Consider the following 26,913-nt stretch of genomic DNA (forward strand, 5'->3'; position numbering starts at 1 on the left):
GCAGAGTAAACTCAATGCTTATGGTTGGAAGCAGTCCTGGAGATACAGACATCATCTCAATCATCCCTCCACGGGACTCACTCAGCAAACCAGAAAAGCTCAAGTTCTTTGTAGAACCAGGTTGGGTTAGAATGAACAAGGAAAGGGCTGTGTACTGCTCCTCCAGCTTCCCTTCCTCTGCAAGTCAGAGGGTTTTTTTTAAATGTTTAATTGTGGTATAAATGTAATAAAAAGTTTGCCATCATAACCTTTTAAGTGTGCAGCTTGGTGGCAAGAGGACACTCACAGTGCAATACAACCATCACCCCCACCCACAGAGCTGTTTTCATCTTGCGAAACGGACACTGTGCCCTAAACAGTAACTTCCCATTCGCCCCTCCCCCATCCCCCACCATTCTGCTTTCTATGAATTTAGCTATTCTAAGTACTTCATATAAATGGAATTGTACAGTGTTTGTCCTTTTGCAATTGGCTTACTTCCAGAGCATAATGTCCTCAAGGTTCATCCATGTTGTAGCATCTGTCAGAATCTCGTTCCTTTTAAAGGATAATATTCCACTGCTTGTATAGACCGAATCTTGTTTTTCCATTCATTCCTCAATATACCTTGTGACTACTGTGAATAATGCCGCTATGAACATGGCTGTGTAAATATCTCTTGGAAACCTTGCTTTTAATTCTTTCAGGGTACATACCCAGAAATGGAGTTGCTGGATCATATGGTAATTCTATTTTTGACTTTTCAAGGAATTACCATATTCTTTTCCATAGCAGCTGCACCATTTTACATTTCCACCAACACTGCACAAGGGTCCCAGTTTCTCCACATTCCTGCCAACATTTATTATTATGTTTTATAATGCATAGTTTCAAGTGGTATCTCACTCCATTTCCTAAGTTGATTTGCATTTCCATTTGCAAAGCATTGATTTGCATTTCCCTAAGTAAAATTTTGCACTAAAAACACGTCTAATACAACTGAAAATGATTATGATTTAAGAAAGAAAAAGTGCTAGTGCCCTCACAATGCTATTTTGTCTGAAAGCATTATTTCCCTGACACCGCTGTGACGGAACCCCGTGAAGCCCAGCTCCATGCTCACTTGGTACACAGACATCGGCGTCATCCAACAATTCTCACTCCAAGTGTGTATTAACGGTCCCTTGGAAAGTCCTCAGCCCCGAAGTTGGAGGGAGGGAGCTTTAAAAAACTGTGAAGAGAGCTACAGGAGTCTGCTATAAGGAATGTTACTGTGAAAATAATTCTGAGTGGGGCAAACTGCTAAATTAAACCTTGTACTTGTTCTGCATCTAAAACTGGTCAAAAGAACAACTGGTTGCTTTCTGCACATTCAAACCTGTCTGCTGAGCCCAGGTCGCTACAGTCCTCAGTTCCACTACTCACTGTTACTTCATTAAAACAAAACACAGTCCTCAGCTCCACTACTCACTGTTACTTCATTAAAACAAAACAAACACAAAAATTCTCTGCGTAAAAAGATCTCTCTCTGCTTTGCTAACAATATAAGTTAAAAAAGATTGGCTATGAATTTAAATAATTGAAACTAGGTGATGAGAACATGAGGCTTCATTATATTGTTCTATTTTTGTAGTCTCACCATTTAAAAAAGAACATTTCTCTGAGGAGGTAAAGGGCTTGGCATATCACTTCCTACATTTTCAGCAACCTTGTAAGGCAGGTGAGAGCAATATTTCACAATGAAAACAGGAAGGCTTATCAAGGTCACTGAGTTCAGTTGAGAGTCCTGACTGGTGCACAGGTGTCTCCTGCTATGTGCATCCCAGGGGCCTCTGCACCCCAATTCCCAGGACCCAGGCCACACTCCCAGCTCCTGTTGCAATGAAGACAGCAAATCACCACCAAGGACCCAGCAGGGAAGGGCCAGGCAGCTTCCCCAGGAGCAAGGCACTGGGCCTTCCTCTCATTTCCTAACCATGCTCTCTCATGCCGCATTTTCCTGACTTTCTTTCCATTCCTTCCTGTTCTGCCCCAGTGCACACTGAGTGAAAAAAGATTAACTCTCAACTACACACAGTGCCAATTCTGCAAAACTCCGAGAACACTGCAGCACCCTTCAGTCACCAAGTAGATCTGCTATAATTCTGTCCTCACATACTCTGCCATTTGAATTTGGGGATACGAATGTGTTACTGAGCAAGTTGTAAAGCTTCCCAAGAGCAGAACCAATATTCTGAAAAGCCTCTGAAGAAAAGGAAATAACAAGGGCCTTTAGCCACAGCCTCAGAGGGAGAGTTTCACTCCAGCTGCAAATATCAGGATGAGAGTCAGAGGTCAAGGCACAATGTCAAGAAAGCACAAGTGCAGGGGTGGGAAGAAAACCAGGACACAACTGCTGGGTATACAAGTGTGCTGTCAGAATGCCCGCCCAGGCCAAGTGACTCTCCACCATGCACCTGGCTGGGTAGACAGGGCGGGGAGCTCCAGGTGTGGCCAGAGGGCTCTCCTCCAGGCAGGGGAATGCTGGTCTGGGAAGCCACACATCGCAAGGCTGGGGCAGCCACCATGTTCCCATTAGGAGGGGCCCACAGGAACCACATCAAATGTCCAGTATTGCCCCATTTCAGGGGCAATGATGAGGTTGTTGGTGATAGGCTGTCTGGGCACAGGAAAGACCTGGGGTGAACAGCCAAGCCACTGCCCACTCTATTTTTCCAGGACAGAAAAACCCCAGAACTTGAGGTGAATCATCAGGAGATGGTGCTGTAAAATCAAGGGTAGAAGCTGAAAGGTCTTTGTAAGACTGTCTTTTTTTTTTTTTCTCCAAGAGTTCCAGTCCAAACACAACACACAGATCTACAGAAGAGGCAAAATGTGGTGTCACGGCCACTCATTTTGTCCTTCCTTCTCCATCTGCCCGCCGCCCCCCGCCCCGAGACACCAAGAAACAATGCTTGCTTAACAGTTTCAAAAGCCTCTGTGTGTGACCATGTCCCCTCACCCTCCTGCAGAATCGATGACGGCCTCTCCCTGGATCAATGCCACTGTCAGCATACACATGCCTCCCCCCCTTGGCCATCTCCAGCCAAGTGTCCAATTTTTCTGTTCTTCTTTATGGCAAGAGCCCTTGAAAGAACTGTCACCCATCATAGTCTCCACTTTCTCATGTCCCACTGGCTCCCTGGGCAGCCCCAAGATGGGGGTTCCATCCCCTAAGAGCACACAGTGGCTCTGGCCAAGGTCACCAACAGCTTCCACTTGGTCAAAGCCAATGCCAATTTTCTGTCCTCATCGTACTTCACCTCCCTGTCCAGCTGACTGGTCCTCTGCTTCAAAGGCTTTCTCTTGTGGCTTACATAACACAAAACTCCTGGGCTTCCATTTATTCCAGGCCACCCAGAACTCAATGTTCTACCTCTCTTTTTAACCAACACACTCTCCTTCAGTGATCTCATCTGGGCCACCCCTTCCTGTGATGGTGGCCAGGACTTTCATCTCCAGGATGGTCACTGACACAAGAAACTGACGTCTCCATGTGACTGGCTAAGAGACCATTCAAACCCTTCTGCCCCCCAGAGTCTACCTGAGCCTCGTACACCATCCATTCCTTCACTCTGCAGAATCATTCCATAACTAGATCACACCGTTCAACTTACGAACCTGCCAAGAGTTACTAAAAGAAGTAGAAAATAATTCCAACTACTTTCTGAGAACTGTACGATACTATACGGCCTGATTCTTCATGTCTCTGTCCCCACCTGCGTCCCCTCTCCCTTGTACCCACTCAGCTCCTGACACATGGTCATCGTTCTTCTCCCCTACACATGCCAAGTTCATTCCTGCCTCAGGGCCTTTGCAGGCAGATACTGCTATTCCTGCCTGGCTCTCTACCCCATCCCCGACTGGCTGCCTCTTCACTAGTACTCTCCACTGGGCCTCAGTCCCTAACATACCACCTGGAATGCCCTTCCCTGACCACTCTAGCTGTGGAGTTTCTCCCTCCCTGCTCTGCTGCTCAGTAGGCTAATACCATTTTGTCTATTAAACACAAGCACCACAAGCACCACAAGCAGCAGAGTTTTATTGCCCCTTTCTACTCTCTACTTCCCAGAATCTAGAACAGGGGTTGGCCCACAGTCATGAGCACAAAATACTTTGCTGCTGCTGTCTTGTTGAGGCATTCCTGGGGCAGGGGCAGAGGGAGGGGGAGACGCACACACACATCTGGACCACAGCCCCAAGGCTTCTTGAGCCCCCAAGGCTGGGGTATGAGCCCTTAATCTGGTTCTCAATCCCCTTGGCCTTCCCTGTCAGAGCACTTAACAGTCTATTTAATAACTGAATTGTTGCTGGCTCTGTGAGGACAAGGCTCATCGGTCCTGCCCCTGGTCGTATCCTGAGCCTCCTCACAGCGGGCCTGGCAAACCAAAAGAACTTAAGAATCACCATTTACTAAATAAAGGATGAGGCAAGGGCTGTGGCCGCTCTTACTAACTCACCCAGAAGACGATGTTGTAGCTGAAAAGGAGGTACTTGTACCAGCAGCTGACCTCGGCATTAGAGTATCTGTAATAGTGCATCTTCTGAGAAGCCAGATCTGCGGAGAGACGTGGCAAAGATGAAACACCAGGTTTGGTTTCAAGACATCTCCCCAAAACCTGCTCCCCAAGGAAACAGAGCTGAGGCTCAAACACACACTCCAGGGGCCTCCAAAATTTCCCTGGGGTCTTGGGCACAGGTTTACTATCCAATGCCAGATATAGGTTAGGCAAACAGCATGTGAAGTGAACTTTCCGGAAACAGCCAAATGAGTAAGAGGGGCATTTTTGAAAGAATGGAGAAATGGCAGTTTCTAAAGGATGTCCTAATACCAGGACTTCTGCTTGGAACCTTCCCCATTTATCTCACCTCCTCTCCATTGGGTTCTGACTGACCTGTCTACTTCATGGCTGAGGAGTCAGGAGTTCAGAAAGGTCATGTGACTTGTCCAAGGCCACGGCAAAAAGACAAGTCCCAGGGTGTGAACCAAGGACAGGGGATCCCACCACCAGCCAGGGCAGAGCAGCCAGGAGTACAGAGAGCCAAATAAGGAGACAGCTACATCTGGGCAGAAGTGATGAATGAACGGCCAGGTTTGGACATGATCTAATCATGGCTGGTAAAGAAAAGTTAGAGAATTAAGGCTTCATATTCACTCACCCGGCATTTCCTAAGAAAGCCTGGAAGGTGTGGAAGGAGGGAGGTGCCCCAAGCTGACCCATAGGGCGGGATCTGGGGCTCACTGGGGAATACTCCCAGTCCCCTGTCAGATCCCACTTTCTGAGCTGAGGAGAGGGGCCCAGGCACAAACTCCACCTGCAGTGAGGAGACACCCACCCAAAAACGCCAGAGAAAAAACGGCTTCGCCCACCTTGCTGCCGAGTGGCTACTTCGAAATCCCTTCCTGTGAGATGGCCTCAATAACCCCAGCATAGGTGTGCAATGCTCTGAGAAAGTAGCACCAAGCAGGGACATAAAAGCCACATCCCTCAGGAAACGGGAACTGGGACTGCTCAACCATCCTTCGGGCACTGCAGAACCAACGGGCACAGCCTGACTGTCACCATCCACTCACCCTCCTTCCTCAGAGGGATGGGAGAGCCTGGCCTGCCTGACCTCAAAAAACAGGGAGTGGGCAGCACCCCAGCAGCCTGTCCCCACCTCCCCACACCACTGCCCACCACCAGAATAGCATGGCCACAACACTCCCCTCCAAGGACATGTGACGACAGCCCCAGGTGCCAAAGAACACTGCTGGGCACAGGACACGCAGAAGGCCCAGACACAGCCTGGGCCACACACAGTGGCTGCAAGAAGAGGTACGGGGGCTCTCAGGCTGAGACTCCTTCCTTCAGCTACACGACCTGAGCCTGGGGCGGGTTCCTACCCTCTCAGGCCACAGCATCCTCAACTGAAGTGGGGCTCTTAGTGACCAACCCCTCATGTCTCTGGTACTGAGGTACCCAGCTGACAGTACCAGAATGACTCATCCTAAAAACCGACCTCAGGGCCCTACCCTTTGGAGGTTCTAATAAGTGGGTCTGCGTTGGGGCTCAGAATCTGCATTTTTGGCCAATGCCCCAGGTGATTCCAATCCCCAGTGGACCAAGTATCAGCCTGGTGCCAAAGGCTCCCATACCTCTGGGGCTCCTGCAGAGGCAGACAGACCTCGTTAGCTGTGGCGTAGCGCAGACTTGGCAGTGTGGCAGAGGCGGCTCCTGGTGGGCAACTAGCCGAAGGTAACTAACTCTCACCCATTTATGCCTCGCAGATTACAAAGCCCCAAAGCACTGGGTCTTTTCCTAGTTACAGATGACGGGGTTCATGCATTTAAGAAAAAAATTTTTTAATCTAAAACTCAAGCAAGTTTATCACAGAGGACAACTGACTTGACCGGAAATGCCCTATGACAAGAAAATATTCTAAGCGGTAGAAGCCCTGTTCCTTTTTATGGACAATACAATCCTGTCCTTAGAATGCCCACTGAACCCCCACCCTGCCTTACGGTCCCTTGCGAAGCCTTAAAAGTGGATGGCCGTGCCTTCAGTGAAACTAGGCCCAGGGCCTGGGAGGGCTGAGCAGGCACAGTACCCAAAGTTCAGGAATCCCACAAGGTACTTGTGGGTAAAATTGAAACATTTTCAGAATATCTCACCTGGCTTTAGTGTATCTACATATCAAGAGGCATTCAGAGGTGGAAAGAAGTATGGCTTTAGTGCACTTGCATCTTTCCTTAGGGGTGGAGAAGTTCATCTCCATATCAGTGGGTGATTACCTGGGCAACAGAGGGCTTATCTGTACCTGAGAGGTGAGGGGGAGGGCTGGTGTGGTTGCTGCTGGAGCAGAGAAGAAAGACGGCTGGGACTTCAGTTCATGAGCAATAAACGGGTTTTAAACTTTATTTCTCCCTTTGACTGATTTTGGTTTTTAGGGGTATTTTGCCCCAGGATTTCCTTTCCCCAGACTTACAACTGGCGTAGTATTGGCAGGATTCCTGTGAACCCGAAATCTGTTATAATGGGTGCACCTTTGGGAGGGCCGCCCCTAGAAATGATGGGTAGAAGCGGCACTTGCACCAATGGACATGTGTCTACACTCGTGTGGTTGTGGAAGCACCACCACCGCTGCTGGCCACACAGACCCTGGCCTGTGGCCCGAGCCTAAGGCTACTGCTTCTGCCACTGCTGCTGCTCATGCTGCCAGCCGGAGCCTGGCCACAACCATGGAAAGGAGCAGAGGTCCTGGGTCACCTTGAAGCAACTGGCTGCTGTGTACTTCGCCTTGCTGGCCACAGAGCCCATCGCCAGAACAGCTCCAACCAAGGTAATAACCTCCTATCCCATCGCGGGGTGGGTGAGAGACTGGACCCAAAGGCCACGGAGTGGCGTGGCACAGACATCTCAAAAGACAATGTGGGCCCATCAGTGTCACTTGTCTTTCACCTTTGAAGAAGTCAGCCGAGCCCAGGAGTGCCCTGCACGTTGTGCAGATCAGCAAACCACCAAGAGAGGCCTAGAGCGTCTCTCTGCAGCCTATGGTCAGTCGCCAGTTGCTGAGAGCAATCAAGGTACCCACTTTATTGGACATGTGTTGCAAGGATGGGTGCAGCAATTAGGAGTAAAATGGAACGTGGCCCTGGACATTTCAACACATGGATCAGCAATGGCTGGCTCTTCTGGCACCTTGGGAAAAAGGCCTGGAAGCTGGCCTTCTGTGTATTCCTGTAATAACAGCAAATTGGCCCCCAACAATCACGGTTATTTGCTTCTACAGTCTTTGTGTCCTGGATGCGCCCCCCTGGCTGCAACTGCCACGTGATGGCTGGAATGGACTAGCTTTGGACTTAATCTGCATGGGACTTTGAACCTAGCTGAATCCTCTGGCTTGAGAATTACAATTGTGTTGCTGTTGTCAAGAAAATAATTTTAAAGAGAGGCTTGACTTTGTTCTAATGTTTGGTAAAAGTTTTGTGAGCAATCTAGCATGATTGTTAAGAATGAGTAAACGTGTAGAAACGTATTTTTGTGCTTAGTGAGAGACTGTGCTATAAAGTAACCTAGCTGAATCCTCTGGCTTGAGGATTATCAAGATTTTATTGCTGTTGCTATTGCATGTTACTAGATTGGTCGGAAGAGGGAGATGGAGTAAATTGTAAGGCGAGATTTCTGGAAGGGTGGATTGTGGGTAAAATTGAAACATTTCCAGAATATCTCACCTGGCTTTAGTATATCTGCATATCAATAGGCATTCAGAGGTGGAAAGAGGTATGGCTTTAGTGAATTTGCATCTTTCCTCAGGGGTGGAGTTCATCTCCATATCAATGGGTGATTACCTGGGCAACAGAGGGTTTATCTGTACCTGAGAGGTGAGGGGGAGGCCGGTGTTTGCTGCTTGAGCAGGAGAGAGAGATGGACCGGACAGCAGTTTTGTAAGACCCTTTCACCCCGAAGAGCATTTTGCGGTCAATTTCTTTGGTCACGCTGAATCCATAGCGTACTTGCCCAAGCTGAAACCCATTATCAAGACAGTACTCCTTGGACAACATTCAACCCAACCATGGTAAAGAACTCCCCCAAAGCTCTGAAGCAGGAAACAAAGCCCTCCTTTCTCCACAGGGAGACCAGCTGATTGATTAGCATAGGTTCTTTTGTTTTCCACAGCACTGGCAGCCTCATCCTGCCCTCTGCCCAGGGCCTTTGGGAAATGATGACCCCGAGATAACGCAGGGGAGGGGCCCTCTAGGCTGGAGATCCCAAGTCTTCTTCAGCTCTGGCCAGGTAGGTAAGGTAAGCATGCAGAATGTGGAAAGGCCACAGGGATTTTCATGGGCACACAGGCACTAGGGAAACCAGTGGCCAGGAGTGTGGACTCTTCACAGGGCACCCGGCCTCCCTCACCATGTGCTTTACCCTCTTCCATGGGCCCCCAGGGCCTCACCCCACACAGCCAACCAGGAGACAATTTTGCTTTCACAGATGTGGGGATCCAAACCACACCAGAGAATCTCAAAAACCATGACATCAACTCCAAGCCCTCACTCCCTGGCAAAAGCGCTCAGAATTATACTAGCCAGTTTGACTCCAGGGAAGGATGAGAAAGAAACATCCTCACCACTCAGGACGCAGTGCATCACACTCAGACACGTTCCTTGGCACAACCCAGAGCAGGCCCATGGGCCAGAGGCCATTGCTGCTGGACCAGGTAAACCCTACAAGGTCTAGGGACGGGGATGTCCCAGGGGCACGGACTTCCCTATTCCAACCCACAGAAGAGGAAGCTATTGCAAAGGAAACATTTTAGTCTTTCTTCACTCACTTGTGTATCCACCCCCATGGGAAGAGAAGGTGCTCAACTAACTAGCAAGGTGCGGAGAGTAACCCCACCCCACCTACTTCCCCCACTGAGCCTAAGCAGCAGCAAGAAAAGGCCATCCCTCCCTTTGTGCAGCTGTTTCACTGCCAGTGGGTGGAGAAGCGGGTCCTGAACTTCCAAGTCACCAAAAGACCCCAGTGTCCATATGAGACAGGGACTGTAAGTTTAGAAAGAATAGAGTGAGGGCTTCCGGAAAAAGCAAGGCAGGATATTTGCAGTCAGAGCAATGTAACCTCATGCAAGGAAACCTGCTACCAAAACTCTGTGTTGAACGTTAAGCCCTAGAGTCATTCTTCAGTGAGATCAGTTAATATTCCCCAGATAAAGAAGAGCAGCACGTTTTTATTATGCTACTCATTTGTAATCATGTGTAAGATTCACCTTACCATACTAAAGCCCCAGGCCTATGTGCTGTCTTTCCTTCTTCAGATCTGATGAGGTGATTTCGCAAACTGGGCAAATAATTTAGCATGCAGACCCAGCTGTAAACAACATAGTAAAAGGCAGGAAGGATTCCACCTTAAAGATAAGATTACATTTTAACACCCAGGAAGTTTAAGAAGTAAAATTCTTAACTTACCCTTTAGCAAACAGACAATACCTCAGCCCACCTTGGGGGCTGGGCAGGCAGCCTTCTGATATGCTCCCAGACCAAGACCCTAGTATCCCAGGGAGAAATCAAAGTGGTAAATTTCTTGTGTTAAGTTAATCCTAAACATTTGGGGACCAGTTAACAAGTCCACACCCCTACGCTTTTTTTTCACGTTCCCAAATATTCTCAACTGCCTAGAAAACCCTTAGACAACGCACCACTACGGGCTCTCTTGTCCCCTCCTGGCTCAGGCCAGGAGCTCTGTCTGTCCTCTCACTGTATCTCTCAATAAAAGTCTCCCTGACTCTCCTACCTTGACTGTTCACTAAGTTCATTCTTCGACTCTGCAAACAAGAACCCTGGCATCACACAGGGACATGTCCCAGTATTAAACTGAACGAGGTAATGGGAAGACTTGTTTGGAGCCCAGCAGAAGCCACATCCTCCCATGCAGGGCCCAAAGGCTTTCAGTTTTGGGTGGGGTGGGGTGGGGTGGGGTGGGGTGGGGTGGGGTGAGGATGCAGTGGTGCATAAGGCCACCGCCAGGCTCCTGAGGTCTGGCTCAGCAGCTTCAGAACCTCAATCAAATAAAAAGGATTGAGGAGAACTCCTGAGCTACCACCCAAGGTATTACCGCACTGACAAAGGACCCAAGAAAGCGATAAGGACAATAGCGCTGAAACGGGACCCCAGATCTGACCCCCCAAAATCAACCAAAGTGACTCCAAAGTGGCTGTGGTCCCTGACACCTCACTTTACTTGCTAAACCAAATCATATCAGAGGAAGACAGAACTTGGCTCTCTACCAACTAATGAATTCAGTTAACACCAAGACCATCTACCTTAAAACATACACAAATAGACTAATGATCTTAGCTTCCTAAACAATGGATAAGCTTTCCACAAATATTAATTACCACAGCAAGAGAAGAATGGACAAAAGCTTTCTGGTTTTTTTTTTACAAACACAATTCTCAGAAAACATTCCAAGTCCTCAAACTGTCTCAACTCCAAAACTTATTAAAACAGAATAAAATAATTACATGGCAAATATCTTAGAGGCATGTGTTTGTCAAATCATCAAGTTCTCAAAACAAGGGGGACATTCGAATTATTTAATAGCATTGAGATAGCTAGTCAGCAATCTGAGAACTCAGTAATACGCCAAAATCAATCTAAACAGTAAAGGTTGCAGGCACACACAGGAGAGCAGGGTATTTCAGGACTATGTCAATCTCCTTCACTTTTGAGCTAACAGAAAAAAACAATACAAAGTATAAAAATACCAATAGAAAACATTAAAAGTTTTTAAATTCCCAAGCAATTACAAGTAACATTAACATAGAAAAGGAAACACAAATGGTAAGTTATCTGCAGCGGCAGCAGTTATGACAAAGGGTAAATACCAACAACACAAAAAAATTCAGACTTACTGAAACAAAAGACTCGTTTTACACAAACAGACAAAAGATACGGACATTATACTGAAATGGAAAGACAATATAATTAACAAACAGGAAAATATTCAACTTCACTGGAAATGAGATTTAAAGACAATCAGTGTAGAGATAACAGTTTTGCACTTTTTGACAAAATAACCACCATTGTTGCTGGCAAGCCCATAGTGAGGCTGGTGTGTTCATGACTTTCTGGCAGCAGAGCAATCTGTATGGTTAGACATTCAAAACCAAAATAAATAAAATAAAAAAGGTCGTATCTTTAATCCAATAAACTCAAGACTAAGAATTTGCCTCAAGAAAAAAAAAAAGAGACTACGCGTTAAGTATGAAATGTGATCATGATCTGCAATTATGAAACAATTTGTAGGCGTATGGTTAAAGGCCAAAACGGACTATAAAAGCATGAAAATGGTCGCATGGGGTGGTGGACTTAGAAGCGATTTTCTAAATAGGCTTCCGTTGTTACTTACCATCACCACCACTGTATTATAAATGTAAATCAAGGCCACTGCTAGGGGGCAGGGGCTGGTGGGGTGCCTGCCACAGAGAATGATGGGCCCACTGTATGAAGACCTCCACAGTCATTATACACAGAGCCTGTCTACTTTAGGATTATACAAACCTGCAAAATTCCTTCCTTCTCCCTCTCCCCACCTTTTTTTTTTTTAAGTAGCACAAATTCAACTATAAAATATAAGAACAGTATGCCAAAAGTGTGAAAAGTGAACTGAGAATGAAAAACCACTGAACAACAGTTTTCAAAGGTTTTAACATGGTCCACAATAAGCAACACATTTAACAAAATCAATCCAGTGTGCATACTCACACATACAACTAAAATGAGTTTCATGAAATATTTGCACTTATTATTACCTGCCATCCACTAAAGATTTGCTGTTGTTTTAATTTTTTTTCCCGAAATTATCCCTGCACATAACCTAAGAATCAACTACTGTAAAAGCTGTGATGAGAAAAACAGCAGACCCTAGGTCCCAGGCCAGGACTTCCCCTTTCCAGACAACACTTTCAACTTCTAGTCAGTCTTGATGTTTACACCCCAAATCTGTCTTAGAAATTTCTGTACATAGTATGTTTGTATTACTCTGCCGTGGTTTTTCAGTTTTAGGTATTACCTATCCACTTCCTACCCTGGAAGAAGAGGACATAATTCTTTTTCAGTCCCATACAAACCACCTCTCCCCCTAAAGCAACCAGCCCACACTTCTCCTTTCCCACAGAGCACTGGCTGGTGTGACTTTCAAAGTTCACATAATTATGACCACGGGAGCCATCAGACCTATAAACTACGATTACTTTTTTCCTGTTCCTTTTGTTCTCTAGAGCTAATAATTCTATTTTTCTGTCTTCTTCATTTTGTATGAATTTATCAATATTCAACTCCAAATTCAATGCCCATTGTCCAGATCGCCTCTCAGTAGGTCCATTCACATCACATGGTCTATTTCTGTTTCTTCTTCCAGAGAAAATCTCTCCTGGAGCCTTCTGAGCTGCTTTCATCTGAACTGGTGTACTGAATCCCCTTTACCAAGAGACCCAGTCTTTGCTCACCTTCATGGAGAAATCCTTCACATGAAAAAGTCAAATTTTTCAGATCCTGTATATCTGAAAACATATTTATGCTACCCTCAGTCTTCAATAAAAGTTTGACTGTATACAGAATTCTAGGTTGGGAATCGATTTCAGTGAGGATGAAAGCATCACTCTGCATCTTTCATATTTCAGTGTATGGAGAAGCCCCAAACCACCCAGATTCCTGATCTTTATATTGGACCTGTTTCTCTCTGTGAACTTGTGGGATCATCCTTTTCTCCCCAGCATGCTAAAATTTCAGGTATTAGTCCAGAGGCTCTATCACCTGGCTCATTTAATAAGGCTTTTTTCTTCCCCACTTGCATTTTTCTCTGTTCTCTCAATACCTATTAAGAGATATGTGAACCTTGGCAGATCCTTCTACTCTCTTACCCTTCTCTTCATCTTTTTTATCTATCTTTGGAAGACTCCTTTAATTTTATCTTCTAATAATTGATACTTTTGCTCTATTTTTATTGAAATTTTTTATTGAAATTTTTAATAATTTATTTCCAAATGTTCCTTTTTAATAGTTACCCTGTCCTTATTTCAAGGATACAATATTTCTCTTATCGCCGCAACATTTTTTTTTTTTTTCCAAAATGCTCCTCTCTGAAATCTTCTGCATCCATGGATGTTTTGTTGCCCTTGTCTAGCTTGGATTAATACTTAGTCTATAGGCACACACCTGATCATCTACATTTACCCTCTTACAGCACTAAATTATGTTTTCTACCTTTATCTTGCATCTACCTACCACTTCAGCATTTTATTTAAAATAATAATAATAATAACAAGGGAGAAATGTGGTATCCACATATAAATCAAGTATAAGAATCAAATGAGTATTCATATTTGAACTGACTGTTTATAGTTCATAATGCATGATCAAAACTGAAAGTTTCTGTGATGACTGCCCTTGCACTGTTCACCATGTAAGAACTTATTCACTATGTAAGAACTTGTTCACCATGTAAGAACTTGTTCATTATGCTTCAGAAGATTGGAGACTGTTGAGAATTAGGCTTGGGGTTGATTAATGATTGTGATTGAGTCCCCTATACAGAATTTTATTGTTGTTAACAACCATTTGATCAATAAATATGAGAGATGCCCTCTCAAAAAAAAAAAAGTGCTCCTCTCTCTAAATAGCAAATTCCTTTTAAGCCACTTTTTTCCCTATTTGGTGTGCTTCCTTTCATGGCAGGCATTTCTTCAGCTGTTTGACTCAGCAATTCTCATGACAAGGAGTAAATGCCTAAGCAGGAACTGGAAGCGCCGAGTCCTCAGGCAGGTGAGTGTCTGAGCACAGCGATCTGGCTGGGCCATTTGCTGGGAAAGCCTCATTACTTTTCTCATAGCATCTTTAGTTCTTCCTGTTCAGGCCAGTAAATTTCCCCAGTGAGGTTTCTTTTAATTTCCTACCTAGAAGGTAAGGGGCTGTCTGTCAGTGTTCGAAGAGCCAAGCAAGGAATGGAGGTGATCTCCATAGGGAACCTCCAAGAACACCCAGAGAGGGCTCCCAGGCCCTTGGTTTTTCCCTCTGAAGAATACCTCTCCAATGTGCAGCTAAGAGAGAGGCCATCACCAAGAATCATGAAGGAAGGAAAGGCATCTAGGTTTCTAACCACATAAACAGCTTTCAAACAGTTCTTACATTTAGCTACCTCTGATGGTCACCCCCCTGCCCCCACCCCCCACAAAAATAGTAATGTGGTGACACCAACCCCTACATTTTAAAAAGGTCATTCACTTATCCATCTCTTCCTGGCTTGCAAAGTTTTTCTTGCTATTGTTTCCTTTCCCATTCTCCCTGTCTTCATAGATTCCTTTTTAAAAATTCCATTTATCTTCATTTGTGGGGTTTTAGGATAAAATGAAATTAGTTGTATGCCCTCAATCTACCATTTTTACTCAGATCTCTAGGAAGACTTCAAAATATTTTTGGTTGTCATCTTTTTTCATTGAGGAAAGGAAAAAAGCAGGAAGTATATTTTATCACCATCTAAAAGAAAGGGCAAAAGAGACTTTGCAGATGTAATTAAGGTAACTAATCAACTGACCTTAAAAATGGGAAAACTGAGTGGGTCCAAAATAACTGAGAGCTCCCTGAAGAGCAGAGCTCCCTACCCGCTGAGGGCAGAGGCAGTCTGGGAGATTCCAAGCACAAGAAGGATGCAAGGCATTACTGCTGGATCTGAACTGGAGAAGCCATGTGCAAAGACCAGAGGGAGGCTCCAGGAATTACAGGGAGTCTTGGCTGCACAGCAAGAAAACAGGATCTCAGTCTTAAAACAGCAAGGAACTCTGCCAACAACTTGACTGAGTCTGGCAGTAGTTTCTTCCACAGGGCCTCCAGAAAGGAATGGAGTCCTGCTACCATCGTGATTTGGGCCATGTGAGGCCCTAAGCAGAGAACCCAGATGAACTATGCTTATGCTATACCCGGATAACACCATCCATCCATACCCTGAGCTAGATTCCCCAAGTTATCCTTTCTGTCTCTTCTCTCCTCTCTCTCCAATCAGCCATTCACCAAGATTCAACCATTCCACATGGCCTTCAAATCTCCCAATACTGGAACTAGTCAGAGGCCCATCCCAGAGCCAGGCAGCCATATTCCCAAGGGAGCTGGGAGACCTTCCTGTCCTCCAAGCAACACATGTTAGGTCCTGGACATCCCTACCATCTGAGAAAGGAGTCCCCAGAGCCCACTGGATAGTGGGTAACATTCTGACCAAAGAACAGGCAGGCCCAAGGAGCGATGTCTAACGGGACAGATGAATATGGATGGGAAATAAGATCCAGCAGGAGAGAGGGTCACAAAGGCAGGCCACAGCAGGCAGCCTCCTTGACCATGGGAATCTCAGGCAGAAGAAAGATGTGGCCTCAGCCCCAAAGCACTGCCAGAGGGGAAAGAGGAACTCAGATCCATGGGCTCCCAATTCAGCTGAGTCATCCTAAGAGTCAGAAGTATGTATGCCCTACTCTGACCCACATCCCTTAGAACCCAACTCCACATACCCAGGGTCTGCCAGAAACAGTGCAAACTTGGACCTGGTGGCAGCAGACACTTGCAAGTATCTAGAAGTTTGACCCTTCACCACAGGAAGATACTACAAAGCTGCACAGGGTCACAAGCACTGTCCCCAGCACACAGATATGGAGGAAGGGAGGTTCCCAGAGTTCAGACACACTCAGACCCTTGTCCACCAGCCCTGGGATGGCCTCCATGTGGACATCCAGGAAAGCCCAGTCCACCAGCTCTAAGCCCCACCAGGAGCTCCAGTGGGTGTGGTGCTTGGCTTCCTGTCTGAAACCCTGAACTTAGCAAGCACAGCATTATGAGTTTCCACCACCAAAACCCCACAACCTGCTGACTGAAGGAGCGCTGAGGGGCCTTCTGGTCGATCTGGCATGGAGACATTTATCTACCTCATTGCTGTCATTAGGAAAGAAGCAGAGGGGAGGGATGGATGTGGGTCAGAGGAGGCGGGGAGGTGAGGATTCACAAGGAGAAATGCAGGACTTGGAATGGAGATCACCTAATCCAGTAATTTTCAAACTTACTATTTTTATTACTTTGTAAGCTACAGGAGCCTTTGTTCAAAGAAACTCTGACCCAGAAACCCAGCATGGAGGTAGGCACGGCAAGTCACTTTTCTCTTCAGGTGGCTGGGGAGAAGAGGGGAGGCTCCACGAGGTACACACTTGAAAATGATGGGCCTGGTCCAACGGATCCCAAATCCCACAGAACATTAGAATCATTCAGGGAACTCTTTCCAAACTGTACATGGAGCCAGTTCAGCAGGACTGTGACAGATCTGGAAATTCTTATTTTTAAGAGCTGTGCTTCCTAACAACAGTCAATTTGAAAGGACCCCCCACTGGCCAATTCTGGAACAATCTGAGTATAAAAACAAATAATAGTTTTTTAACTATTGAATAAAATAAGAATCCGCAAGGCCATTCTTTTATATAAATAGATACATAAGTAAGTGTGTAAACAAACAGGGACAAGGGAAAGTTCTTCTTTACAGCAGAATGCCAAATTATAAATGTAAAAGGAATTAATGGAATTAAATCATCACCATTCAGCCACCACGACATATGATTCTTCACTATGTGAGGAATCATCAGTGGGTTCTGTCTTACTCAATTCCAGCTGTAACAAAATGTGACAGACTGGGTGACTTAAAAGGAAGAGATTCTATTTCGCAGTTCTGGAGACTGGGGAGTCTCAGATGAAGGCACCAGCACGGTGAGAGGAAGGCCCTCTTCCCAATTCAAAGCTGGCACCATTTTGCTGTGTTTTCACAGTGGTGCCAAGAGCCAAGGGAGCTCTGTGGGATCTCTCAGGGGAACACTAACCCTATTCATGGGGGCTCCACCCTCATGACCTAAGCATCTCCCAATGGCCCATCAACTCATGCAGTAAGATTGCAATATATGAATTTGGGAAAGAAATCCAAATTAAGGGAGATTCAACAAAATAACTGGCCTCAAGTCAAAATGTAGAGTTTGTGGCCGTTTTCTTCAAAAAAAAAAAAATGAGGAAATAAAATATTAGGGGGAAAAAAACTCAAGCCTGGGGCCCAGACAGACATCTTGAGAATGATTCACCAGGTACCTCGTTCACGTGCAACAACATCGTCAGGGGAGTACAGGCAGGACAGGCCCACCCAGCTCACCCACAGCGGCAGACCCTTCAGCTTCTCAAGTGGGGTGAAAGGACCCCTGGCACGGTGCTGGCCTCCCTCTGCCCCTGAAGATGAAGCTGTGAGCGCAGGGGAGAGGGAGCCCCCGCTGCCATGGGGCATGGAGCTCTGTTTCTGAAAACCTAAGGGTGCATGAAATGTCCAGACCCACAAGCCAGTTGACACAGTGGGGAGAATCCAGGCCCAGTTTACAGTAACATCTCCAACGGACTGTGACCTCTAGACCTGGGAGGATTGGGCTGGGCCCTCTGTCCACTATCAGTTCCCAATTAGGAGCCTGAGGCTAGGGCTCCCTACATCGGGGAGACTGAAGACAATGTGTGCCACTATCCATCAGCGCACAAACCTGCTCTGCGAGTCACTCAGGGTGAAAAGGCTTTCGTTGTGGAAGACAAACACTTCAGGACTTGTTTCTACGTGTCTGGACACCTGTTACATTTAAGTCACCCAGAATGAGGCTGTGGAAACCAAGAACTCAGAGTGAGACCTGTGCCTGACTCAGGGGACTCAGGACACACTTCCTTGTACTAAATGCTGAGTCAGGTGCCAGGAGGCAGGATCAGTAAAGGAAGGAGGCGGCAAAAAATTTGGTCAGGAAAGCTCTACCCAGCAGATGCTGTAAGTGTGAACTAGATGGTGTTCCACATCTAGATGCTCACCAGGTTGGGAGGAATGGCTGCGCCCCAAGATGAGGATGCTCTGCATCTGTCTTGGTGGCCAGCTGTCACCACATCCAACTCTGACTGGAGAGGAGCAAGTCTCCAGCTCTGGGCCGGGCCCTGTAGGTGGTACCAAGACACAGCTGGTGTGGCTGCCCTCGCAGGGCTGACACAGGTGGGGTGGGAGCCGCTGCTGAACACCACAGATAGTGAGTGAGGGAAGCCCTGCTCTTGGGGAGAAATGAATTCTGCTCCAGTAACTGAGTCTTCAGCATTCCTTACAGGAGATGCTCCTGGATGGGGCAAGGATTTGACCTGCCTGTCTAAGGCAGACCTGAAATGTTCTCTTTGTAGGAATTGGCCTACCCACACTTGCCCCCCACACAAAGAAACTGTTATGCAGGAAAATAGATATAAGTAGGGTGGAAAGAGAACAAGGTCAGTAAAGCCCCCTAGAAAGGACTCAGTTAACCAGTTAAAACTAGAAAGTCAGAAAAGACTCAGAGTTAGTTAATCGGTTAAAGCTCAAAAAGTCAAGAGCAACTTGGCCTTGAATGTTTGAATATTCCCAAGATAAAGAGAAGTATCTGAGCACAGCCCATTTCTTCATCATGTCAATTAGACCATTGTAAGATTTACTGTAGCCTGCTAAAAGGCCCAGCCCACCTATAAACAGCATGATACAGACTGGGAGATCCCACCTTAAAGCCAAAATCATTTAAGAAGAAAGATTCTTAACATACTCTTTAGCAAACAACAAACAAATGGAGGAAGGGCAGGCAGTTTTGATTGACTGATCTGCTCCCAAACCAGGAAGCTGTTATTCTGGAAAGGGACCAAAGCAGTATATTCCTTGTGTTTAGGTAATTTTGCAGAATTGCCTAGAGGACTGATAAGAAACTTAATGTCTCATCAAAGATACTTGGGACCACTTAACAAGTCCACACCCCTAGCCCTTTGTCACATTTCTGAAAAATCCTTAAAAGAGGGAATCCCCCAACCTTTCAAGGTGCTTCTCTCTGAGGTCGCCTGCACTTAAGAGTGAGTAGCTAACTTTTCCCAACCTTTCAGGGCACTCCTCTCTCTCTAAGGTCTCCTGCACTTTCTCTCTAATTAACTTTAAATAAAACTTTTACTGTTTCACTACTATGTCTCTGCCCTTCAATTCTTTGTCACGGTGGGGACAAGAACCGAGGAAAACACACAACGCCTCTCCCCCAACAAAACTATGTAAGAGAACTTGGAATTATACACATTTACTCCTTTTCCTCCATTTTTCCATGCCTGAAAAGAATAAAGATTATGGCTCTAAGGATGTCAAAAATCTTTGTCTTCAAAATTGCAGAGTTGACTACAATATACTGTGTTTTAAGACAAACAACCCCTTTCACTCCAAGGAGAGCATTGAGGGCAACTCCCTAATCCTGCCCAGGGCCAGGAACACTCCAAGGCCAGGGCAGAGCCCAGCTCCTGGCCTCCTCTGAGCAATGCAAACAGCCTGGGGAAAAAAGTTCACAGAGCAAAATACAAAACCAATCTCCCAGACAAGCTAGAAAAAGTGAAGCCTGCTGGAGAAATATAAAACTAAAGGCACTGAAAATATAGAGAGAAAAGAAATAAAGGACTGGGTGTGAGGAGCAGCAGATATTTTTAAAATGCAAATCAGTGGTGGGACACTTTTGAAAAAGGCTGAGAGGAATGTGAAAACGGTCAGATTAGTAGCTCAGGCCATCAGAGTCCCAGAAGACCAAGGGCAACCCCAGCACCAGAGCCCGGATCTCCTCTAGCCCCCAGTGAGACAGGGACCATGAGTGTAGTCAGAGTAGGGTGAGAGCCTCCAGGAAAAGCAGGGTGGAATATTTACAGTCAGAGCAATGTAACAATGGGCAAAGAAGTCCCCATTGAAACCCTATCAAGCATTATGCAAAGTCAAAGTCACACTAATTCTCTAGGGAAAGATACTAAGAATATAGACATCTTCAGTGAGATCAGTTAAAGGTCAAAAGGCCAGGAGTAACTTGGCCTAGAATGTTTAAGTTTTCTGCAAGGGTATCTATCAGTATACCCCGTGACTCTGCTGTCAGCCCTAGCAAAAGCCCTAGCAAAAGGCTATGACCCAGCCCACCTTGACAGGGCAGGTGATGCAAGTCCACACCCCTAAATTCTCGAAAAATCCTCAACTGCCTACAAAACCCCCTAGACAACACACCACTACGGGCTCTCTTGTCCCCTCCTGGAGTGAGCCAGGAGCTCTATTCTCTCACTTTATTTCTAAATAAAAGCCTGTACCTTGCTCTCCTACCTTGAGTGTTTGTGAAGCTCATTCTTCAGCTTCGTGAACAAGAACCCCGGCATCACCAGGACTAGGGGCTCACCCCCAGGCCGGGGACACAAGTTCACCCCACCCCACATCCCACACCCACTCCACCAGAATGCTGGGGGTGGGTAGGCGATCCTAGTGAAATCAAGAGAGTCATCTCAAACTTTTTCCTTCTACATAAATACTACAAAAAATAAATTTATATTCCCCTTTTCTGAACTATTTCTTTGAACTTCAACATACACAAAATGTCTTTATATAGAATGCTTTATGTTTCTATGAAAAGCAAACAACATTTACAACTTGATTCTGATCTTCTCGTCCAGCTGGGACAGCCGGGGTGGGGTGAGTGGCACGAGAGAGTGGCACCAGATGGCCGAGGGAGGCTCCGTGCTGCACCTCTCACAAAGGAAGGATCCAATTACCCCCTCCGCTCTGTGCCCCAAAGATGACCTCGCCGGCAGGCATGGGGGAGGTGCCCACAGCTGCCCGCGAGAGGGCTTCCTCTGTCCCCAGCCCTACCTCCAGGACACCCCCAGTGCCCACAGATACCTGCTGTAAAATGTGCACCCAAGAGGGCAGGAGCCGTGGAGCCAGAGCTGCCAGAACTGTTTTAAGTCGACCAACTTGAAACAGAGCAAGAGGGTGAAGAACACAAAACCACAGAACAGCCTGAAGAAAGCACGAGAGCAACAAGAGGGCGGGACTAAAGGCCTCAGAGCCAGTGCTTCTCAAACTTGAAAGTACATGCAAATCACCTGGGAATCCTTATTAAGTGTAGAATCTGATTGAGCAGGTGTGGGGTGAGACCTGGGAACTTTGCAGCTCAACAAACTCCCAGGTGTTGCAGTGCTGTCCTTGACAGGCCTTGGGGGCAATACTTTACCAGTGAGGGTGGGAGATACCTAACAGAAAAGCAGTAACACTGATGAAGGAAAACCACTATTTATAGGCCAGTCTTGGGAGGAAAGCCCACCTACCTTTATTGTGGGTCGATTTACAGGGATGTAATCAGCTTTTCTGGAGGAATACTTTGATTTTGGAATTTGTTCAGTATTTTAGTGCATCCCACTGGCTCCTCACAGGTTATTTTTATTCCCATTTCACGGTTGTGGAAGCTACTCTAACCAAATGATCCATGAAGCTGGACTCCCAGCCCCTTGGGCATCTTCCAGGACCACAGACCTCCTCTGACGCATGGCAGAAACACACAGCCCTAAGCAGTGACACAGAGGCTGTTCCTGGCCCAGCTGACAATGGGAGGAAAGCATCTGAGTGGGCAGACATGGGAGGCCCTGGGGATGGAGGGTGGGAGAGGGAAGACAGATAGATAAAGGTCCAGAAACCCACCCTGAAGGGGCATCAGCCAAAAGTCAGGTTTGCCTCCTGGAATCTGTAACAAAATAGGAGACAAAATTTAACTGGCACAGATTTAAACCTAGGCCTCCAGGAAAAGGAAAGGAGGTATTTAGGTACAAGGGAGTCTCTATCTTCTAGTTTTTGTTTTTAGTCTTAACAGCCTGGTCTTACTTTGGCAGGAGGTAAAATAAGGGCTTTACTCTCTCTCCCCAGGGTCAGTTTTACCAGACTGGCAATGCAGCTTTGCCAAGGCAAGAGTTCCTCACTACAAGTCCCAAACTCCCATCGCCAGGTCTGAGGCACAACTATGTTATCAATATGTTAGGTAGAAGGACAGACATGACCAGCCAGGGAAGGGGAAGATAAGGTTTAAGGGAAAAACTGCCCAGAATTTGCCCAGGTCGGGGGTCCCACCTGAAAACAACGGCTTGGCAGGAAGATAATTTCTGCTTATCGCGACCAGGCCATACAGGTCTCATCCAGCTCCCACCATGGGCACAATCAAACAAAACTAAGAACTCATCATAATTTCATTAAAATAAAACTGCGGTTTTGCTCCCCCCACCATGGGCTTTTCTGTGTGCATTTTGAGGAAAGACATGCGCACCAGGAGGAATGGGTATATACCTAGAGCTGTCAATTAAATTATAGCCTCCCAGTTAGGACACGAGAAAGAGCCCTTCCCCTAAAGTCCATCTACCTTGACTCTGGCCCACTCCTCTCTTGGAGTGTATTCAAATAAAACTTCCACTATTTCACTATTGTGCCTCTGCCTTTCAATTCTTTGTTGCAGCAGGTACAAGAAAGGAGGAAAACAGATGCAACCCGTAACAAATGGGCTCCTTTTGCCACACCCAGGCCCTGAGAACTAAAGTGTTGTCAGGTCTGGGGGTGGAGGGGCAGGGGCTTTCATGTGAAAACTGGACACCTGTGGAGGTGACCATCACCACCACCACCCCTCAAGAACCAAAGGAAGAAAATCCCAGAGGAGATATGTGCTCTGCTAATCCCATCTGATTACATTTCTTCCCCAAAAGATCCTGAGTTGGCAAGGGGTGCTCAAGGTAGTGACCAACCATTCTGGAGTTAAAGTCATATAACTCAGTTACAGCTAAAAAGTTTCCAAAGTTCATCTGAACCACCCTTCCATTTTCTAGACCTATGCCCAAGGAAATGACTTGCCCAGGTCATCCGGAGGGCCAGTGGCACAGCACTCCCCCGGCCTCCTACCTCCATGTTTTCTCTGGAGTATCAACCTGCCTCAGTCATGACCTTTCCTGGGCCCAGCTACCCTAAAAGTAGCATCTGTGTTTCAATGCATTTGACAGTGAATTTAGCTTTTTGCTGAGTCCCGTACATTTGCCAAAATGAGGGCACTCTGAGGTGCAGCCCTGTCCAGGGTTAGAGCTTGATTCCTCATTGGTCAGTCTTGACTGATGAGAGTGACAGGGAGCAGAACATGCCACCCCAAAATATGTCTCTGGCAGAAGGATTATTGTGAGCTAGTTACTTTTTAAAAAGAGCAGTCACAGGAGGAGCTCTGAACACTGAGAAGTTACCCTATTATAAGGGAAATCTCCATTTGTAAGTATGTCTCTCAGCAGCAGAAAGAGAAGGGTGACTCTAAATCACAAGATATTCTTATCAGTGGAGAAGGGACCCAACTTAAATCTGCTTAACAGCCTTACCCTTGCTTACCAGGCTTTTTCCTGGCAAGTGATACCCCCACATCGCCACCCCCACCCCCAAATCTTTCTTGTGTCTTTAGCTGAAGAAGGTACTTAAGGTAATGGCTTGGGCCATTTCAGAGGGTTATGCAGTTTTCCTGGGTCTCTCCCATGTATATGGCAGGTATACATGTTATTAAACTTCCATTTTTCTCTTGTTAATCTTATATTACAAGGGGGTGGGGGTATCAGCCAAGAACCTAAAAGGGCAGAGGGAAAATCATTTTTCATCCCCTACAAGGATCAGATAAGACAGCCACACTGATCTCAAGATGGATGGGTTTTGGAAGGGTAAAATAAAATGCTAAACACAAGAAAAATACTGAGATTTACAAGTTCTCATACAAAACAACTCTATTTCCAAGGCAGGTAACTATTTCAGATTCTGGCTGCTGTTTGGAAAGCAGGAGACTTATGTGTTGGGGCAGGCACACCTCCAGATAAAGATGCCAGAGTGGCCCTCAGCTCTGCCTGCAACCCCATACTTGGGAGAAACTGGACCCCCACTAAGAAGACAAAAATTCTTCTGAGGGGGAAGAGAGACATCTGGACATGAAAGGCCAGGGGATGGTTCCCCTCAGTTGGAGAAGTCCCACAGCCACACAAAGACCACAATAAAAAGAAACTTTTCTCAGCCACCCCTGCCACTAAACTAAAAGCTCTTCCTGAACGGACATTATGAAGAGGTAAATGAAGATCAAGATCACACTTTGCACCCAGAGTGGCTCTTTCCGCCAGACCAGGAGGCCAGTGCTCCCAAACGGGCCAGTGTGCATGCTCTCTCCCTCCCTCCCCTGCCTGTCACACACCTGCTGCCACAAACAGGTGAGGCTTCTCTAACTCCCCACTGCACAAGTCCCCATCACTGATCCAGTAAAGGGGAGATCCTCTCTAAACAGAGAAATTTCAGCACCACTGGGGAGATGGGGTACAGCTGGGGGAATTGAATATGGCCAGGGTCTGCACGCCTTTGGCTCAGTGAGAATATTCATGTCATGAGGGCTTTCGCTGGGGCTCTGCAGCCGCTGCCTGCTGCCTGCCCAGCCTGCCGCCTGCCTGAGATTCAAGTGCCCGGTTACGGCAGAACAAAGGAAAATGGCTGTGGCTCAGGCAGTGAGGCTATGGGCTAGCTTGCCAGCAAGCAGGCTTTTCTGCAGCTGAGTGCTCGAGGGAGAACAAGGGACAGTGGGCTGAACACAGAGGTACAAAAGAAAGTGGGAGACTGACAGCACCCCAGACACCCCACCCAAGGGCACAACTGGGTAGAGAGCTCACGCAGCACCCACTCCCAGAGGCAGCAGCAAGCAGTAACTGACGAGATGGGCACCCAGCACCAGGCCCTTCTATTCCTTACCAAGCTGCTCAGAACTCACACCCAGGGGCTTCAGGCACAGCTTGGGGACCAGAGAGGTGGGAAGGAGAAAGACAGAGGTACTCACAATGGGCAAGGCCCCTCCAGAACTCCAGGGATGGGGCAGGGGGCGCCGGGAGAGGGCAGAGCCCAGGCACAGCAGCTCACGTGGCCTCACAACACACAGGAGGGGCTCTCTGGAGTGCTAAGAACAGTCCACCAAATAACTTCTTTCAGGCATAATGGGCTCCTGCTGCCGGCAACAATAGCAGCCCTGGCCACCTCCCTCCTCCTCTGCTCCCCTCCCCCACAAAAAACCCACAATGGGAGGCCAGCAGGAAACCAAGGCACAGCCCCTGAATAGCTCCACTGTGAGTACCAAGACCCCACCTCCTCAGCTCCACAGGTCAGCCCTAGCTGCCACCCAGCCACAATAGGAACCTCTGTGTGGCTGAAGCCCGAAGCTCCAAACAACAGAGCTATGGGCATGGAAAGCTCTGGGCTTCTCACAGGGCAGCCCATAATGGCAATAGTTGGTGGTATGGGGCAAGGACACAGGCCTAAACCCAGCAGGGTCAGGGTCATGTCAGCCACCTTTCCATTTAGGAGGGCTACCTGCCAACCAGCCCTAAAATCTGCTGCTGGCCCTGCCCTGCCCAGGTATGGGGCAGCCAGAGCCACACAGGGGAAGCCTACAGACCTTGCAGCGGGACAAAGTGGCCATGAGGATGGGGAAAGAGCCAGAGAGCACCCAAGACTTCCAGGAGGCTCCCCCCAGCCCAGCCCAGGAAGAAAACCTCATCTGCCCTCACCTCCTGCTTCTCTTCTAAAGGAAGCTGCCTGCTCAAAACAGAAAACCCATCTATTTACACCAGGCACATTCTACACAGACTTTTAAAATCACAGGACAGCCAGTCCCAAAGCAGCCTGAAGCAGCACCAAGCCTGATCTGCAGAGCAGGCAGAAAGTGGGGGATCCCAGAGCAACAGTAGGTCCTGTGAGGCCAGGACAAGAGGCCTGACCCTCACACCAAGCCCTGGAACTGAGGGAGAATCCGCTCTTCTAAACGCTGATGCCAACCCAGCTCCCGCTTTTGTTTCTCAGCCAAGACTTCCCCTCATGCCCCACCTGAGTCCCGCATACTCCTGAGGCCTGCTAGAACCCACATAGGAGAAGCCTCTCCTCACTCTCTGACCCCACCTGGCTCCAGCTGCCTCCTCACATACTTGTATCACACTTTTGGCCACACCTGGCCACAGGGCACAGCCAAGGCCTGCAAACAACAGGTGCCCAGGGAGACAGGCTAACCTTAGCTGAACCGAAGACAGACTGCGAGGGGAACCAGGACACCAGCTCCACTGTATGCCCTGCAGCTCTAGACTCTGGCTGCAGAAACACAACAACCCTCCAGAAGGAAAGTGCAAAAACTTTCATTATTCATCTTGGAATCAAAATAGTGTTATTTTTCTTGTTAAGCACCCAATGCCCGGACTCCTCATTTGGCCCTATCTACTACAGACCTATGAGCATACGCAAGGCTGTCCTGTCCTGCACCCTGGCTTATAGAGACAAAACACTGAAAGCAGCCTCACTGTCCATCAATAGGGGGCTGATACAGTAAACCATGGTTTAGCATACAGCAGAGTAACAAGCCACTGTTAAAAAGAATGGACTAAACTGTGTGCTGAGATGAAACAATGTCAAGATAAACTTCAGAGTAAAAATCAGTAAGTGCAGAGCAGCGTGA

The 26,913-nt window shown here is 47.1% G+C and overlaps 1 protein-coding gene across 6 annotated transcripts in view; it reads right to left on the reverse strand.

The window, feature by feature from the left end:
* Positions 1-26,913, reverse strand: part of TSPAN14 (tetraspanin 14) — a 67,765-nt gene that overhangs the window by 31,812 nt on the left and 9,040 nt on the right. For 3 of the 6 annotated variants that reach the window (XM_057505855.1, XM_036883933.2, XM_057505853.1), the window contains exon 2: positions 4,479-4,576. In XM_057505855.1, the coding sequence (XP_057361838.1) occupies positions 4,479-4,559 (81 nt within the window). In that variant the 5' untranslated portion in view covers positions 4,560-4,576. Of the gene's footprint in view, positions 1-4,478; positions 4,577-18,409; positions 18,430-21,281; positions 21,303-26,913 lie in introns of those variants that run through there. The other 3 variants (XM_057505854.1, XM_036883932.2, XM_057505852.1) reach the window with 3 other exon arrangements.

The sequence above is a fragment of the Manis pentadactyla genome, chromosome 8 (assembly GCF_030020395.1).
Source record: "Manis pentadactyla isolate mManPen7 chromosome 8, mManPen7.hap1, whole genome shotgun sequence".
NCBI lineage: Eukaryota > Metazoa > Chordata > Mammalia > Pholidota > Manidae > Manis > Manis pentadactyla.